This window comes from Alexandromys fortis, unplaced genomic scaffold, assembly GCF_014885135.2.
Source record: "Alexandromys fortis isolate MF-2015 unplaced genomic scaffold, M_Fortis_MF-2015_v1.1 scaffold_82, whole genome shotgun sequence".
NCBI lineage: Eukaryota > Metazoa > Chordata > Mammalia > Rodentia > Cricetidae > Alexandromys > Alexandromys fortis.
In genome coordinates this window covers 7517333-7536000 of record NW_026067963.1, presented here as the reverse complement: position 1 = coordinate 7536000, position 18668 = coordinate 7517333, and the positions used below count along the sequence as shown (strand labels likewise).

Here is an 18668-nt window from a genome sequence, read left to right as displayed (position 1 = left end):
CTGGTGGTAAATTTGCTCTTACCCACTGAGCCATCTTTTGGGTTCAATATGAGACATTTCTGATATCTTTCTCTAATGGGTGAAAAATTTGAAGACGTTAAATACATTAGAAATAGAGAAAAAGGTCAATTTTAAAAGAAGATTGAACTACAGAATCAGACATTCTTATTAGAATCGGTGGCCTCTTAACCGCGTCCTTCTATGTAACTGTTCTCCCTCCTGACCTCATTTTGGGGACTGTTACACTGTCTGGCCTGTTATTAATACTGTTTTATTCTGAGCCACGAGAGGTAAGGATGCTGAATTTCCAGAATTGGGGTTGAGTCATTTATGCAATTGCGTCTTACAATTTGCCACCGTTTTTTGGAGGCTTGTTAGCGTTTCCTTCTTAAATGTGTGTGCGCAGTCACACCAGGGCCTAGTTTCCCTTCTAGACCATGTGAGAGCACTGCCCCAGAGCTGAGGGTGAGGCCAGAGATGTGCATTCTTCAGGTTGTTTGGTTTCAAATGACTCGAACAGGAGCAACTCAAGGTATCTGAGAGACTCGGGTGGAGTTCAAACACCTTCAAGGGGCTTCACCAAAGTCGTTTTGACTGCTTATTTACAGACATCAAAGGATAAGGTTGAGACATGCGTGGGTGACTTGCGGGGAGCTGGCTGCAGAAGCCGGTTGCCCAGGTGGGTCATTTCAACTTCAGGTCAGAGGAATCTTGTTTGGTGGCCCGGGTACATAGGTATCGAGTTAGGTCCCCATTGCGGCTATGTCCTGGGGCATCAATCAAACATAGACCAGCAAAGAGTTGAGTTATATGGTTATACTCATAGGTGGTCAGAGCTTGAGCAGATTTCACACAGCCCCACCCTGCTCTACAGGACAATCTGTCCCAGGTCATGTCACATACAGGAAAAACATAGACGTGAAGTGGGAAGGTTGGCAGATACGTAGATGAGCTTGACGTGGGGCGTCTGTTTAGACACGTGGATGTAGGAACACCTCTTCTCTCTGAGCCTCGGTTTCCCCATCTGTAGAAAGGGCCGGGTAGATGTTCATAAACATTGTGTTCAGTTTTATTACCACGGAGACGCGAGAGTTCTACTCAAACTCAGCCCCCAAATATTGTCACACTGTTATAATAGTACTGCGTCTTCTCCTGAGAACCACTCCAAGAGCTTAGAGACTAATGAAGAAAAAACTTTTGTAATGACACACACCAGTTCTGGTTAGCCCACAAAGGGGGCCCAGCCATGATCAGAATCCCACCCCAACCCCCACATCAGCCTGTGCAGTTTCTCAGCCCCAAGTTACACTTTGAATAATTAAACATGTTTTGCAGAGACAGAAATTCCAAGGTTTGGCTGTTTGGAAATATGGGGAGATTGAGAATATGAAAATATTGTCATAGTTATCCCGAGACAGGCCAGGACTGCTTTTCCCGAGCAGCTGTTAGCCAGGGTCACTCCATCTGCCTGGCAGAACTATGATCTTGATAAGAGGCAGCGGGTTCACACCGGGTTCACTCAGCACCGTCCGCCCGGGTCATCTCTAGACTGCTTGGCAGAGGCAGCACTCTTTTCACTAAATCTTACTTTTGTGTAACTTAGCCTTTTCTAGATGAGTTTATTGGTTAGTCCCTTATAATACCTGCTGGTTACTTGTTTCCTCCTTCTCCATTGCATGAGGTCTGACTTCAGAGCGGTGGAGATGACCCCCGGCATGCTGGGGAGATGGCCCCCGGCATTAGGCAAAGCCTTTGCTGCCACTCAGCACCGACGAAGGTAATCTAACCCCACAAGCGTGGGCTCTACCCCTTCAGAGCCTTTTGAAACAGACCAGGTTATAAGCCCCGAATGTGGAGTAGGTCTGACCCTCTGCTTCCAGAGCAAGAACATCCGGGACCCCTCCGGCTCGCACTCAGAAGAGAAAGAGTAACGATCCAGAGGCGTGCCTTAGCATGACCCCAGCCTAGTGGTATTTTTTTGCGATCTTCCATCCTCTTTAGCATTTTTTTTTTTTGCATCAACTTTTTCTCCCTTGCCTCAAACAGTCCGTTTGTTTGGCCTCTTTGTTATTTCTAACATAAATGTTCCCCCATCTGTTTCCTCTGATCTACCAAATTGAACCTTTGCGAATGCCTGAATGGACAAAGCTGGGGCTGTGGGATTGTGGAGGATGCCAGAAGCACAAGATGAGCCCTGCAGTCAAGTCAGCGGCAAAGGTGAGCGGCGCACTGTGGAGAGGCCGGGCGCACGGTCCGTAGGGCTGACTTTGTCCGCAGAGGCAGAGTGGATGGGGCCAGGGCTGTCTTTCCTTTCTTCAAGGTCTCAGCTCTTAAGTGGAGCAGACATCATCAGAGGCAGGATGAGAAAGTGGCGAATCTGTTATCATCCCTCCCTGTGGCAAAAGTATATCCGTTAGCAACGGGCTTCTTTGCTGTCTCCAGGTCACCCACATCACGCTTCAAGTTCATCGAAACTCACCAGGAGCACAAACAGATAGAACACAGATCAGTTCATTCGAAGGTGGTGTGTGTGTTGGGAGTGTGGCTCTGTCTTGGAGCAGGTGCATAGCATCTGCAGAGCCCTGGGGTCCCTCCTTAGCACTGAGAAGAGCAGCGAAACAAGCTAGCGAACTGATGTTGCTCAATATGTAACCTGACTTGTTGAAGGGAAGCCTCTTGCTGGTTCCCAGCTGTTCAGCCCTGAAATAACCACACAGAAACTGTATTATTTAAATCACTGCTTGGCCCATTAGCTCTAGCTTTTTATTGGCTAACTCTTACATCTTAATTTAACCCATCTCCATTAATCTGTGCATCACCACGAGGTTGTGGCCTACCAGCTAAAGTTTGGGCCGGGCTACACAGCTTCTCTCTCTGACTCTGCCTCCTTTCTCCCAGCATTCAATTTAGTTTTCCCCACCTACCTGAGTTCTGCCCTATCAACAGGACAAGGCAGTTTCTTTATTAGCCAGTGGTATTCACAGCATACAGAGGAGAATCCCACATCAATGACTGGATGCTAATAATTCTGTATTCAGTGCTTTAGCTGGGCAGTGATGAGGCATGCCTTTAATCCCAGTCCCCAGGAGGCAGGGGCAGGTGGCAGGTGGATCTCTGTGGGTTCAAGGCCAACCTGGTCTACAGAACGAGTTCCAGGACAGCTGGTGCTACACAGAGAAACCCTGTCTTGAACAACAACAACAACAACAAATCTTCTTCCTGTAGATAATTACTAGTGAGGAGCCCAGTCTCTGTTGTAGGTATTGTAGGGGACAGGTAGGCCCTTCCTGGTCACACCACACGAATGCTTTGAGAGGCAGCTCGCGGATGAGATACACAAGACTGTGACCCCGCTAAGCAAAAGTACCATTCTCACCACTAGGTTGCAGGGTGCTTTTTGGTCTAACCCTTGACATTCACTGTCTCAAGAACCCCTTCTTCGTTTTGGTCATGGTTTGGGTAGACTGGGGTAACCACCCTCTTGCTGTGCGTCCGAGCAGACAAAGCGCCCATCTGAGTACCATTCTCTTTCCTGACGGACAAAATGAGTCAGAGAGGCAACTCTGTCACCTCCATTCATTCTCTTTGCTTTAGATGTCCTGCAATGATAATGTCTGGGGCCATAAGTGGCACACTGTGGGCGTTTGAGGACCTTTAAAGAGAGAACGTGCTGCCCCCATAGGCAGGGCGCTTTCCAAAGGAAGCACGGCAGCGAGCCCAGGGCTCCACACTGCTGGAACTCAGTAGACACTGGTTTCCCGTGTGGCAAGAGATGCCGGGGAGGGCATCTGTGTTCCACACAGAGCAAACCTGCTTATTTCTGAGTCACTGTAGATGTGGTTTAAATGGACACAGAACAGGGCTTTAGGCTCTGCCCTGGGTTCAAGTCCTTCTCGGCTACTCACAAGCCTTGTGATCCTAGGAAGGTCACTCAATCTTCATGAATATCTATTTTCCCGTTCATAAATTAGAATAATTAAGGATAGGGTTTGCTCTATAAGGCAGGCATGGCAAGAGGATTGCAGATTTGAATTTGGAAGCAACCTGGGCTACATAGTGAGTTTAAGGCTAGCCTGGGCTATATAATTAGACTCTCTCAAAAAATTAAAATTAGACGTCCAAATAGTTGAGGTTGGCATTGTACAAGTTTCTCTCTAAATGCCCCCTTGGTCTTCCTCTATTAGATTACCATCCATCAAGAACCACGTCCGGGGTCTGGAGAGACAGCTCAGCTGTTAAGATAGCTTGCTTCTCTAGCATAGAGGCGAATTCTGTTCCCAGCACCCAGGCCCATGAGCTCACACCCTCCTGTAACTCCAGCTCCACGGATCCCACACCTATAGTCTCTGTGGGCATCGACACGCATGTGCACATACCCACGTGCATATAATTTAAGAGCTAAAAAGACCTTTAAAACCCCTCGTAAACAAGTCCCCGTGCTGTCTGTGGATGGTTTGATGACTTAATTATGTACACATTAGACCAATTTGGCCTGCAGGTCGTCTGTTTTCCTTTTAACTTTTGTCACCAATGACTGCCTTAAAGCCAATTGCTTCTCACAGACTAAGGTACGATGGCAGTCTTTGCATAGTGGGGCCACTTCCAGGTGGATGGGAAGGCTGACAACGTAGATCTGGGAGAATCAGGGCTGCCATCAGGGGGCGCCAGAGATTCTCGCCGCCAAGGAGGGAGGTGCCCTGTAAAACTGCAGGCGGATTTTCTCCAGGTGAATTCCTGGAGGCTCGGGGATCTTGGACCTAATCCAATACCTATTTTCCTTTCTTCCCTCCCTCCCTCCCTCCCTCCCTCCCTCCCTNCCCTCCCTCCCTCCCTCCCTCCCTCCCTTTCTCCCTCCCTCCCTCTCCCCTTCCTTTCTCCACCCCAGCCCAGCCAGCAGATTCTGATAGATGAGCGTTCACGCCTCCAGCTGCAGCCGGTGGCCTTGCCTTTCTGGGGGTTCAAGCTAACCCTCCCTGCAAAGGTTTCATTATTCCGTTATTACTTCCTATTTCGATGCTTCACCCAAACCCAGGGCCTGGACCATGCTTCTCAAGAATAGCTGTCAGACTTAAGCATTTAATGACACCCACGTCGGTCAAAGTCTGGAGTCAGGATCAAGTGTGGACCCGCACTTGTCAACTCCAGAATCCCTGGGGACCTGATCAGAATGCCCATTCTCTGGTCCTATCTCTGTCCTCCATTGTCAGTCTCTTGGGAAGGGAGGGGGTGTCCCTAGTGGGTGACCATGAGATGTCTGGAAGCGGACATCCAGTGGATGCGGAGGCGCAGCGCTGGAGTGCGGGAGATCTCCGGCTCCGGGATCGTGGTCACGTGGGTTCTTTAGCTAACCACCCACTCCCTCTTCACAGTCTTTAAAAGGAAGACAGGACTAATAGTCGTGGGTCATCTTTGCAGTCTCTGCAGCTGCTGGTCTTTTTTGAACCGAACTCCCAGGTCCCTGCCTCCTCCGAGGCTTCTAGAACCACCTCTTGAAACTTCCCGGGAGTAGAGGAGGCGTGGAACCCGGCCCAGAGGAAGCTGCTTGCGCGGCGACTGGCATCCTTGGTATCCGCTCGGAGTAGAGTCTGGCAGCCACCGCAGGGCTGAGCCACAGGCAGTGAACTGAGAGTCCCGCGCGGGGACCGGGGAAAGCACGTGTCTGCATGTAGAGAATGCAAAAAAGAGAATGTTTACCTGCCAGGTAAGTGCCCTTTTGCGCAGAGTGTGGTTTCACTGACGGTGTGATTCCCGCAGTATTTAGAACAATAAAGGGGCCGCGGGATGGATGCGACTGTCTCGAACACTACTGGGAACACAAATTTTATTGACTTTTGGGTTAGTTGTGTGACTATAAATGTCTTTTTATAAAAAGAAAATCCCCGTGGTTTTTCACCGTGGGTTCCTCGGAGTGGATGCAATGATGATGCTTCTTGCCCGAGCATCGTGGACCAGGGAGGATGTGCCTGTCTCAGGCAGGTGTCATAGCTTGAAAACGAGTCTACTGGCAATCCTTAGTCGTGGCAGAAATAGATTTTTTTCTCCCCTTTCCGGATAGGCTGAGCTCCGTTAAATCAGATCTCTCTTATTTGCCGGCGAGGAAGCTAACTGTTGCTTCTTCACGGTTACCTCTGGTGACTGTTTCAGAGCAGAAGTGGAAAATTGGGTCAAGCGAATATTGTTTTTGTGTGTGGAAAACAACACTTTGAAATTTGAGTGAAGCTCTATTCAGAAAGTGAGCTTGGTGATTTTTCTTATATTTCAGAAGATAGACAGACTGGTGTGGCACGCAGTACGAGGACAGAGTTTTGTTCTATTTCAAGTGGTCTTTGTGTATGTGTGTGTGTGTGTGTGTGTGTGTGTGAGCATTTCACTTAAAATTTCATTTTTGCTGTAATGATCCTCTCTCTCCGTGTAAATGCTATTTGGAAAGTGAACGGGAAGATTAGCGGGCCTGTGGGGACAATGAAAAGTGTGACAGATACTTAAAACGCTGTCATTCCCAAGAAAGCCCACGGAGTGGTTCTCAACCTGGGGTCGTGACCCCTGGACAAACCTCTATCCCCCAAGATATTTGCATTACAATTCATAACTTTGGCAAAATTACAGTTATGAAGTAGCATTTTATGTGGTATAATTTTATGGTTGGGGATCCCCACAACATGAGGAACTGTGTTAAAGGGTCACAGCACCGGGAAGGTTAAGAACCACTGCCCTAACTGGCATTCTGTCGGAAGGAAAAGATCGCCAAGTGTTAAAGAAGAAACTTAAGGGCTCCGTTTTATGTTCAGAAGTTTTCTAGATGAATCTGAGATTCTTGTTTCAAAAGCCGTGTTAGAAGTCACACTTTAAGCCTTACTCAAGATGTGTGTTTGAAATAAACAAAAAGTGCATTATAGGACTGCTTCAAGGTGAGCTCAAATGGATCTATTCAGATTTGACATTTCTCAGAACGTATTCTTCATATAAAAAGATAAAGCTTAGTACTAAATTCAACCTATCAAATACATAATTATCCTTTAACAAACATTATGTACCTTGCGGAGACTAAAGCACTGTAATTCAACAGGCAATGCCTTAAAATATATTTCATGACAAAATGTTAGTTGATGCTCCAAATCATCTTATGCAATGTATTAGAAAGTGATTACATAAAATTCTGAGGCAATCATTTGCTGGTAAGTTTTTGTTGATTGTATGCAAAGCCCTTGAAAGCGAAATATTTAGATATTAGATTTCATAATTCAGTGTTTAGCACATTGTGATAGACACTTGGAAAATTATGCTTATTACAGTATTATTTACAGACAGTTGAATTTAAGCTTTCTAAAAAAAATACTACTCTAAGAATTTTGATATAGAAGGTTTAGCTTTTTTCTCATTTTGGAAGATACACATATAGTTTTAAAGAGTTGCATGTAAGTCAATTATTAGTGGTCAGTTATTTTAGAGTAAATTTTCTTTGTTCCTAATATGAAATTGTTTGAGGGCCTTAATATTTTGTTTTGGAAAAGATACATATGAAGGTAGTAATGGTTAAACAGAAACACACGAGAATGCTTGATGCTTAAAAGATACACCTAAAGGAATGTGACTCAGTTGGTGAGCTTGCCTCAAATGCACAAAGCCCTGGCCTCCATCCGCAGCATCACACGAATCAGGAGTGGTGGTCCTTATCTATCCATTATCCTTATCCTACAACTCAGAATATAGAAGCGGGAAGATCAGGGAGTGTAAGGACGCCCTTGGCTACATAGCAATTTTTAGGCCAGCTTGGGCTACATGAGATCTTGTCTTAGTGAAGAAAGGAGTAAGAAGAGAAATGCATTTATTTATATGTATTTTTCTTGTCTGTGAAATTCTCTCTGGTGAGTATAAACCGGAATGTTTGAATAGAATGCTGTGGGAAGGGGGCGGGTGGACAGGTGGAGGAAGATGACCGTGACCTGTCAAAGTTATCCACACCCGCAGGCCCAGGATGCCTCGCTCAGGGGAGGTGACATTTTGTCGACACACACACACAGCAGACAGGCTCCTAGCAGCCCCCGCTGTCTGGGCGGCTTGTGGTGGAGAGCTTCTGTCAAACACAGGTTTTTAAAAAGTAAAATTCAGAAGCAAGTTTTCATGGTCAGAAACCACTTGCTCTTCAGTTGTCTGGGAATCCTGACCAACGTGAGAGGCATGCCCAGTGGCATGTCAGTGGGCTGGCATCACCCTCCAATGCCTCTCAGAATGCTTTTAGCAGCACATGCCACTTCCTTTCTCCCTCGGAGCACCGTGAAAAGGGGCACCCCACTGTGTTTCTCATCTCTGCTGAAAAGGATATGAAAGTTCAAGGAGTTTATGTGGTTTGTCTAGGAGCTGGTGTTTAGGCAGAGCGGAGGCTGGGAACCAGTGTTGTGTTCTGTCCCCTGGGCTAGGATGAATACACACAGGCTGGCTGGTGATCGTTTCTCTTTTTGCTGGATTTGTAAGTCTGTCTGCTCTTCGTGGAATGCCGTGTTATTTCCGGGCCAACCTTTTCCTTCTCCGCAAATCCACTGTCAAAAGATCTCCTGGGTGAACTGGGAGCGTGGGGGTCATGGGTGAGGGCAGAAGAGGTGGGGAGAAAAGGAGGGGAGCAGAGAAAAATGTAGAGCTCAATTAAAAAGAATCCACGGTCAGTATTGGGGTTTCTTAACGTTATTTATTTTTTAGCTTGAGATACAAAATGTGTTCCCAGTCAGTACTTTAGCACGTCATACATAACCCCGAGTATACAGAAGCATCTCCGAGGCGCTGATTTAGGAAGAAAAGCTCTGTTATCAGTGACTGTGCGACTAGTTATCCAAGATGCAACATGAATCTGGACGCATCGAAAGCTATTCAGCCAAAGGCCGAGCCTGGTTCTGACAGCCGCCCTCCTGCAGGGGCTCTCAGCAATCCCGCGTGGGCTGGGGTTTGGTAGAAAAACTGCGGAAATCGACTGGGATATCGCTAGCAGATGAGCTCCCTGTTTTCGAGGACACTGTCGTGGCAGCTGGCTGATACCTATGTGATCCTTGGCACTTGTCTTTCCGTGGTGTGTGCCTGACCTGAGGCTGGGAGGAGGGAGGATGGGGATCAGCTCTCTGTTGTTTTTAAATTCTGTGTTCATTGACCAGCTGAACAAGGGAAAGCATTTTTTTCAAGTTCATGTCTTTCCCTGGGACTGTTCGTTATTTTTTGTGTATATGTATGTGTGTGGGTACACATGTGTACATGTATGTACATATACACACATGTGCCAGCCAGAGGGTAACCTCAGGTGCTGCTATTCTTCAGGCACTGTCCATTTTGAAAAAAAAATCAATTTAAATTATTATTTAAATATTTTAAGCTGGGTGTAGTGGTATACACCTTTAATACACTCAGGAGGCAAAGGCAGGTGCATCTTCTGTGAGTTCGAGGCCAGCCTGGTCTACAGAGTGAGTTCCAAGACAGGCTCCAAAGCCACACAGAGAAACTCTGTCTCAAAAAACAAAATTAAAAAATATTTTATTATTTATGTTTAGGGGTATGTGTATGTACATATATGTGCATAAGCATGTGGTACCTGTGGAAGCCTGAAGAAGGTGTCAGGTCTTCTGGAGCTGGAGTTGTAGGCAGTAGTGAGTAACTTGATGCGGGCGCTGGGAACTGAATTTCGGTCCTCTGAAAGAACTTTGTAGAGATTCTTTCGGCCCCTTAGCGCTGAGGGAGAGTATACACATTGGAGAATATCCAGCTCTGAGGGAGTTTAGAGCTTGCTGGACAGGGTGAGGTTTGGCCATCGACTCACAGACATCACTGGCAGTGATATCTGCGGGTTTAAAGGATCTAGGGTTGCTGATTAAGCCATCGGTCCCCTCTAAAATGCAGTTCAGTGGTTGGCGGCCAGAAACCAAGTCATGCAAACAAAGTGGGAATCTGGGTTCCCTCAAGGGCAGAAGGCCTTCAGAGCAGGTAAGTTGTCAGGGTGACGAGGTTTGTGCAATGGGTGATTCTGTAGAGTTCAATCTTTGGGTCATGGTTCAGAGGGATGCCTGTGAAAAGGCCATTGCCATGTGGACTGCAAGGCTGCCAAGAGATTTCATTCTGGACCTTTGGCTGGGCCAAGCTCCACCCTGGATTCTCACATTCATACTGCCTGCCATGGCCAGCATTTGCAGCAAGCCTTTGTCCCATGGTGTCTCTATTGCGCCCTCTACTGAGCTCACTTTGGTCTTAATAGAAATTCTGTTTTTTTTTTCTTTTTTTTTTTTTATGTAAATCCTATATTGAAGGGTGCTTTTAAAGTTTAGAGGCACTAGACTGACAAAATCCCATGTGTGTGTTAGAGAGAGAGAGATAGATGAGAGATGGCAAAAGAGTGGGCGTATGGACGCTGTGGTATGTGTTCGCCTCCGTAGGTCAGCTTTCAGGCAACCTCAGTTTCCACCCTGGGCTCTGGGATTGAACTCCCATCATCAGGCTTGAGCAGCAAACACTTTTGCCCACTGGGTCATTTTGCCATGTTTTTTTCTTTTTCTGAGCTATAGTATCATATAACCCATGTTAATCTTGAACTCCTGACAAGAGGATGACCTTGCACTTCTGATCCTTCTGCCTCCACCTCCTGAATACTGGGTTTACAAAGGTCTTCCACCACCCTGGTTTATGCAATGCTAGGGATCAAAGTCAAGGCCTCCTGTCCTGTGTGCGAGCTCGGCAAGTACTCTACCAACTACGCTATATTTCCATTTCCACTTTCTTTTCTTTCTTTCTTTCTTTTTTTTAAAAGATTTATTTATTTATTACATATACAGTGTTCTGCCTGTAGGCCAGAAGAGGGCACCAGATCTCATTACAGATGGTTGTGAGCCACCTTGTGGTTGCTGGGAATTGAGTTCAGGACCTCTAGAAGAAGAGCCAGTGTTCTTAACCTCTGAGCCATCTCTCCAGCCCTCTTCTCTCTTCTCCTCTTTTCTTTTCTTCTCTTCTGTTTTGAGACTGTGTCTCACTCTGTAGCCCAGGCAGTCCTGGAACTAGAAATTCTCCTGCCTCAGCCTCCTTGAGTGCTGGAGCTTGTAGGTAAGCACCATTGCCTCCAGCAAAAATGAATATTTCTCAGTTACTCTTGTAGGGCGAACTGACTAAACATTGTTTGCTTTCCTTTGCAGCTATTACACCTGCCCCTGAGTCTCTGAGAACACAATGTCCGTCTGTACACCTTCCCACAAGGATTCTTCTCAGCTGCTACCTGCTCAAGACATGGATATCAAAAACTCACCTTCGAGCCTTAATTCCCCTGCTTCCTACAACTGTAGCCAGTCCATCCTACCACTGGAGCATGGCCCCATCTATATCCCTTCCTCCTACGTAGAGAGCCGCCACGAATACTCAGCGATGGCATTCTATAGTCCGGCGGTAGTAAATTACAGTGTTCCCAGCAGCGCCAATAGCCTGGAAGGCGGGCCTGTTCGACAGACCGCAAGCCCAAATGTGCTGTGGCCAACTTCTGGACACCTCTCTCCTTTAGCGACCCATTGTCAGTCATCGCTTCTGTATGCAGAACCTCAAAAGAGTCCTTGGTATGAAGCAAGATCACTAGAACACACCTTACCTGTGAACAGGTAAAGCCCTGTCTTCATCTAAGTCATGGATGGTGGCATGATCTTCACGTCCCAGTTTAGTAAGAAGAAGGACATGTGGTAGACAGAGTCTTTATTTTGTCACTTGCTTAGGATACCGGAGACATATTGCTCTGCCCTATTCTGATAGTCTAGTTCTTATGAAAAAGTTGTGCTTATGGATGGGTATTTGGAGAAAGTACGTTGTAATGCATGTTCTCTTTATGCAGCAATCATCAAACTTTTGTCAGTTGGGTTTTGGTGAAGGTGTTGGGTTTTAAATGTTTGTTCGTTCGTTCGTTTGTTTCTTACGGCCAGATTAGAGTCTTACTGTAAAATGATGGGTAACTCACTGTTGATGACAAATTGTTTCCAGGATGAAAGTAACCATGGCAGCACTACAGCTTCCACGACGTAGCCACGCAGAGCCAGGAAAGATAATGGGACAAGGCTATAGTGATGAGCCCAGGCGGCGCTTTCTAAGGACCAAGGAGGAACTCACTGTAGGAGCCTAGCAAACATTTCTGAAGTTAAAACAAATTGATCCCCAAACGCATGGCCGAGCGACAGATTACTTCTGTCTATTTTTGTAAGATTTTTGGTGCTAGCAATGACTGTGGAGGGAGAGAATGGTATATGAATAAGTGTCAGGACGAATGGATTTCTGGAAGAAGAGCACTGAGTTATGGCACACCAAGTAGTAAGTGCATTGCTTGCAGGGTGTGTTAGCATACTCCTTTGATCCCAGCATTCGGGAGGTAGAGACAGATGGATCTCAAAGTTTGGGGCCAGCCTGGTCTACATAGTGAGTTCCAGGACAGCCAGGCCTGCTTAGAGAGATCCTGTCTCAAAAAAACAAAACAAAACAAAACAAAACAAAAAAACCAAATAAGAAGAGCATTACTTTCAGACATTGTCATAAAACTTAAAGGAAATAGGAGCTGGAGCGTCCATCTCAGTGCTAGGGGGTGGCTTTAATTTTCATGAGGCTCTGGGTCCACCCCAAGAACCCAAACCCAGCACCTCTGAGCCCCAAACCAAATCAAAACAACCTTTGAGAAAATATTACACATTAATTAAATTTTTCTTCTTAATCTTTTTATTTATTGGAAAGATAAATATAAAAACTGTGGGTCACATCTTATGACTAATGCTTTTCACTTACTTATCGTTTAAAGGATGACATTTTCATAACCTCTCAAATTCTCATTAAAGTCCTGCTAATATTTAGACAAACTTACCATCCGGAAGGTTTCTGTCATTTCTAAATTAGTCATACCTCTGCTATCTCCCTTCCCAGAAGAAACATGTGGCAAGATCAGTAACTAGGGAGCGGGTACCACTGCCCCTGATGCTCCTCTGAGGAGCACTTTCTTCTTAAAACTACTGAGCGGCCATCTCCCTCACACTGCACATGCCAACCTGTGCACACTGCCAGCGCCCTCACATGCCAGTCAGCCCCCACATTGGGCTCTCTGTGATCTGAAGACAGGTTTCTGGAAGGCAAAGAGATTACATTTGGCAAAGTTCATGTTATCTGTCCGTCCGTCCGTCCATCCATCCATCTATCCATCTCTGGAAAGCCCTTGTTCTCTCTTTCATGTCCTTTTACGATGTCTGTTTTCTCTGCTCCCCCAGAGAGACACTGAAAAGGAAGCTCAGCGGGGGCAGTTATGCCAGCCCTGTTACGAGTCCGAACTCAAAGAGGGACGCTCACTTCTGCGCCGTCTGCAGCGATTACGCATCTGGGTATCATTATGGTGTCTGGTCGTGCGAAGGATGTAAGGCCTTTTTTAAAAGAAGCATTCAAGGTACGAGATTGTGACACACCACTACTTCAGTTTTCACACGTTGGCCGGCAAGCTACTTTGCAGAGATGACCTGATAGAAGTGTCCCTGTTGGCCTGGCTGGTACACTTCTTGAACTTGAGCAGCTCAGACGAACATACATGTTAGGGAGTGTGTTGAGTGGGGGTGTATGGGTCCTCGGACTGCATGTTTTATAGGGGTCAGTTTGTCCTTACATTACCTAACTGAGGAATGGGGGTGTTTAGAAAAGGAGGGACGATATCTATTTACAACCTTTTAAAGATACTGCTTTGGAGGAAAAAAAAAAAAACTGGGCTCACCAGGAGCTCTGAAGTCTGTCTGTCTTTGTATTTTCTTAAGTTTAATATAAGGCATGCTTATGGCATGATGGTAGGCTGGCTCCTGAAGGAAAGAGAATAAATATAATTTACGGGAATGGTCAGGAATCGGGAATTAGCCGTAGCAGACTTTGAGAAGTGTGCCGTCCTTAGACTTGCGGCATGGCCTTTGCAACCCCTAGTTTTTAGTCTGGCGCTAGAGTGTCTCCATGACCTTCACTGGAGTCCTTGCTGGCAGTTGTTTACTTGGTGCATACTTGTTCATGATGCCTTTCTGCTAAAGCATCTTTTTATTGTGTGTGTGTTGGGGGAGCGCATTCATATGAAGATAAAGACAATGTGCTGGAGTCATTTCTGACCTTCCAATATGTGAGTCTTGAGACCCAAACTTAGGTCATAACATTTGGCAGTAAGTGCTGTTACACATAAAGCCTGCGAGTCTTTTGTTTGCTTGTTTAATAGCATTTTTAATACCCTTGAAGCTGTGTGCGCCTGGCCTCGAGGCTGCTCAGTCTTCGCTGTTTCTCCCTCGTTAGCCAACCTCTACTTCCAGCCCTGATTACTGAAGTCACTTAGTTTTAAAGATATTTGTTATAGAATATTATTTTAAGGTGTGCTACTTTTGTTTACGCTCTGGAACTTTTGTTTAATGATGCAAAGATGCGTTTGATTAAATAAGATTCACCTGCAGTCAGGAGGCTGCGTCAGCAGCTAGCTGACGGGAAGTGGTAGGGAGGAGCCAGGTGGAGAAGGGTTTATAAGGAGGGGGCGAGGAAAAGCGCGAGGGCTTCGAGGACTTCGTGGGAGACGGGAGGAGGTGAGCTGCTTGCTGTTCATTCTCTCTGGGAAGCAGTATTCTACCTCCTTTAGTCTTTGAATCTTGAGTTCTTTAGCAGGACAGAGATTTAGATACCTTCTCTTAGTAACTTGGAAAGAGTTGGTGTCTGAGGGAACAGAATTTCCTCAAGGCTGTGTGGCCCTTGCTGCTGAACCACTGCTGATAGCGGCCAAGTTGCAGCTGCTGACTTGGATAGCCGCAGCTTAAAAGGCAGCAACCGTTAAAAAAGAGGACAACAGATATTTATATTTTATGTGTGTGGAAGGGTGTATGTGCATGGAGGAGTGCATGTATACATATGTGCATGTATGTGGAAGGGTGCATATGCATGGAGGAGTGCATGTATACATATGTGCATGTGTGTGGAAGGACACACGTGTACATGGATGTGTGTCGGAACACATGTACATGCGTGCTGCATCTGTGTGTAGTGTTATGTGTATGTAGGAGCTCATATGCATATATATGGAGCCCACAGATAGACATGAGGTATTTTCTCAATATTTTTAAAATACTATTTTACTTTATAAAGATGAAGGTTTAGCCTGCACGTTTGTCTGTGTCTCTATGTGCCTGGTATCCAGGAGGCCAAAGGCGGGCATCAGATTCCTTGGAAACAGGATTCCAGCATGTTGTGAGCTCTCATACAGGTGCTGGGAATTGAATCTGAATCCTCTGTAAGAGCAGCAAGCGCCCTTAACCACGGATCCGTCTGCCCAGCTGTCTTTGTTTTTTGAGCAGTGTCTTTCACTGAATCTGGAGTGTGTTGGGGGCAAGCTCTCGGAGTCCTGCTGTGTCCGCCTCTGGACGCTGGGATTGCGGGCATAGAACACGCAGGTGCTGGGGGCTCTGTATCCAAGTTCGTATGCATTTGACTCACAGGCGTCTCCCAGCCCCAGTCACTTTCTGTTCTGTCTGCTCTGTCCTCTCCCTTACAGCTTCCTCTCAGGCGATCCTTTTGAGTTTCTCTCCTACCCACACTACAGGGCCCAGTTCTCAGCTAATTGGTACCAACATGGGGGTTATTAGTGTGAAAGTGACAAGTTATCCTGTCCACTGGTAATTCTAGATTAATAGGGTATTATCCTGGGAGCAGAGAAGCACCAGTAATACCCGAAGGCTGGGAATTGGCATGAGGTGAGGAGCCATCTCTCTATGTGTCCCTGACGCGTACCCTGTACGGAGGGCCCTCCTGTTTGTCCTGGTGTTCCCACCACCCTGTCTCCTTTCCAGGGCAGTAGACGTATTTGTGGAGAGTGGTAGTGGTGGAATACATTCATTAAGTACTTTTATTTGTGGTCAGTGCAGCAGTAGATCAGAAAGCCAGATCTAGTTCCCTCTATATAGTCAGAGCAATTCAGATTTCTGAAATTCAGATTTGAAAGGTTTTTGTTTGCTTGCTTGTTTTCAGTTGGGTTGACAATGTAGTTCAGGCTAGCCTGGAACTCTGCATAGCCCGAGCTAGTCTCAAACTAACACAAATATTCACTGGGGCTGGAGAGATAGCGATTAAGAGCACTGGCTGCTCTTCCAAAGAACCTGGGTTCAATTCCTAACACCACGTGGTAGCTCTCAACCATCTGTGGCACCAGTCCCAGAAGATCTGATGTCCTCTTCTGATCTCCCTGGGACCTGCACACATGTAGTGGACAGACATACATGCAGGCAAAACACCCATAGGCATAAAAAACTTTTAAAGGTATTCGTTATTATTGTGTGTGTGTGTGTGTGTGTGTGTGTGTGATGTCTGCACATCTTCAGGGGAGGGGTGAATGTAATGGTCAGAGGCAAACTCACGCCTCCAGGTGAAAAGGCAACAACTTTCACCGGCTGAGCCATCTTGCCGGCCCCACCTGATGGATGATAAGGTCCATCACTGAAGTTAGACCTCAGTAATTTGATTAGACGATCTGTCCACCGAGCTCCAGGGATCTTCCTATGTCTTCCTCCCCAGATGGGGGGTTATAGAGCCCAGCACCCTGCCTCTCTTTTCACATAGGTACTGGGGACTCAAACTCAGCTTTTGAAGCCAGATCTTTCTGATTGAGTCACCCTTTTGGCCCTTGAGTCCTGTATCTTGCGGAGGCTCCAGAATCGCTTCTTGAGAACTTTCAACCTATTCCAAGCAGCTATGTCCTTTAAAAGGAAACTGTACTCATTTGCTGTGTAGGAAGTACACGGCAGCTTGGAATATCTGTGGACCTTGAGAATTTAGCTGCCAATTGCTGACAATAAAATTTCCTCTTGTTAGTCTTTTCTGTCTCATCAGCCAGGATGCCACATTCTAAGCATGCAGAAAGGAAAATTCGTGACCAAACAATTGTTTAAGGCCCAGACAACCCTTTCACTGTACTCTTTATATCTTTGGCATAAGTGGTTTGCAATAATTGAAAATTGTAGCTTAGTTTCTTAAAATGGTCTCAGATAGGCCAGGATGTTCCACCAGTAACTTCAAAGGTTGATTGCATTTAACTTTAGCTTTTTTATGTTTGAGACAAGGTCCCAGGTAGCCCAGGCTGACCTTGAACCCATTATTTAGCCAAGACTGAACCCAGGGCTGCTTCATGTATTTGAGGCAAGCCCTCTACCAACTATGCTATGCCCCTAACTCACAGCATAGCTTTTAACCCTTCACACGCTTTCATTTTCATAGTTTTTCAGCTTTCCTTGCCCGCTTGTTTGGTAAACTGCTTGCCCAGGTCTTAGTGCCCTGGCGGCTGTGTGGCACCGGGCATCCCATCGGTAGTGGCCTCGCTGACCTTGTCACATAATGGGCTGCCAGACACCAAATACTGCATTTCTCTCCTGGGCTATGGAGCAAATTAAGGCATAGTTTTGCTTGCTTGTTTTTGTTTTTTTTTTTTGAGACAGGGGTTTGGCTAGCCTGGAATGCACTCTGTAGGCCAGGTTAGCCTCAAACTCACAGAGAGCCACCTGCCTCTGCCTCCCAAGTACTGGGATTAAAGGTGTGTGCCATTGCCACCGGGCGGCCTACCTTAGTTTAAAAAGCTTTTTCTTTTAATTCTACTTCCTATTGGCATTCTTTCCAAGAAACATTAGTGGAGCCATGGATTAGGTTGTGTGCCACGGAAGAAGACAAAGCAATGGATCTTGCTCAATGCTGGAGAGCAGCAGCTTCTTGAAAGATGAGTTTGTAGAAAGGATTGGGCTCATACTGTGTGTGCACAGAGCTTCATATTTATGTGTGTGTTCAGGTACATGTGCATATGTGTGAGTGTGTACACACGACCATCTGGACGTCAGACGCTGACATTGGGTGTCTCTATTGCTCTTCATCTTATTTTTGGAGTCTGGGTTTCTTACTGAGCTACAGAGGTCCCTCCTGTCCCTGGTGCTGGTGTTATAGGTATGTTCCTGGCTTTTACACTGGTGCTGGGGATCAAACTTGGGTCTCTCGTGCTGTGTGACTAAGCCATCTTAAGCTTGTCCTTACGCTGACTGACCGAGCCGTAGCCCCAGCCCTGTGTTCTTGTTCGCATCATTTGGTTGGCAAGCATTTCTCTGTTGTTGACGTCCTAAAAGCCATTCTCACAACTGTTACCATTCAAGCTTATATATTAATTGCTTTATCTTTGCTGTTGAAGATATTATTGGTTATTTTTATTGTCTCAAATAATGTTATGATTTGTATTCGTTTATAAAACATTGAGAAAATGTGTTCCTTTGGATGTAGTCTTAGAACAGACAGGTAAGGTCAGAGTGTCATGTCAATATTTAAAGTCCTTCTTGCCCACTCTTTTTGGTCATCATCTCATGTAGCCCAGGCTGGCCTCACACTTGTGGATAGCCTTAAACTCCTGAACCTCCTGCTTCTGCCTCACTAGTGCCTGGACTGCATATACGAACAACCTTAACTGGTTTAATATTTAAAATTCTTGATAGTTTTTATTAACTGTTTCTCAGAAAGGCACAGAAATGATTTTTCAGCTAATAAAATGTGGATGAGCTTTGCTGTTTTGTTTTGAGGCGGGGGTCTCTGCTAGCCAAGGCTGACTCTGAGCGCATGAGCTTGAATTTCTTGATCCTCCAGTCACTGGTGCTCACAGTGTGGAGTGT

The 18668-nt window shown here is 46.1% G+C and overlaps 1 protein-coding gene across 5 annotated transcripts in view; it reads left to right on the top strand.

Moving 5' to 3' along the window:
- Positions 1-4989: 4989 nt before the first annotated feature.
- The window catches only part of Esr2 (estrogen receptor 2), an 84116-nt gene continuing 70437 nt past the window's right edge, over positions 4990-18668 (top strand). For 4 of the 5 annotated variants that reach the window (XM_050153723.1, XM_050153724.1, XM_050153726.1 and 1 more), the window contains exons 1-3: positions 4990-5701; positions 11157-11609; positions 13245-13417. In XM_050153723.1, coding sequence (XP_050009680.1) covers positions 11191-11609; positions 13245-13417 — 592 coding nt within the window. In that variant the 5' untranslated portion in view covers positions 4990-5701; positions 11157-11190. Of the gene's footprint in view, positions 5702-10761; positions 11068-11156; positions 11610-13244; positions 13418-18668 lie in introns of those variants that run through there. The other variant, XM_050153725.1, reaches the window with a different exon arrangement.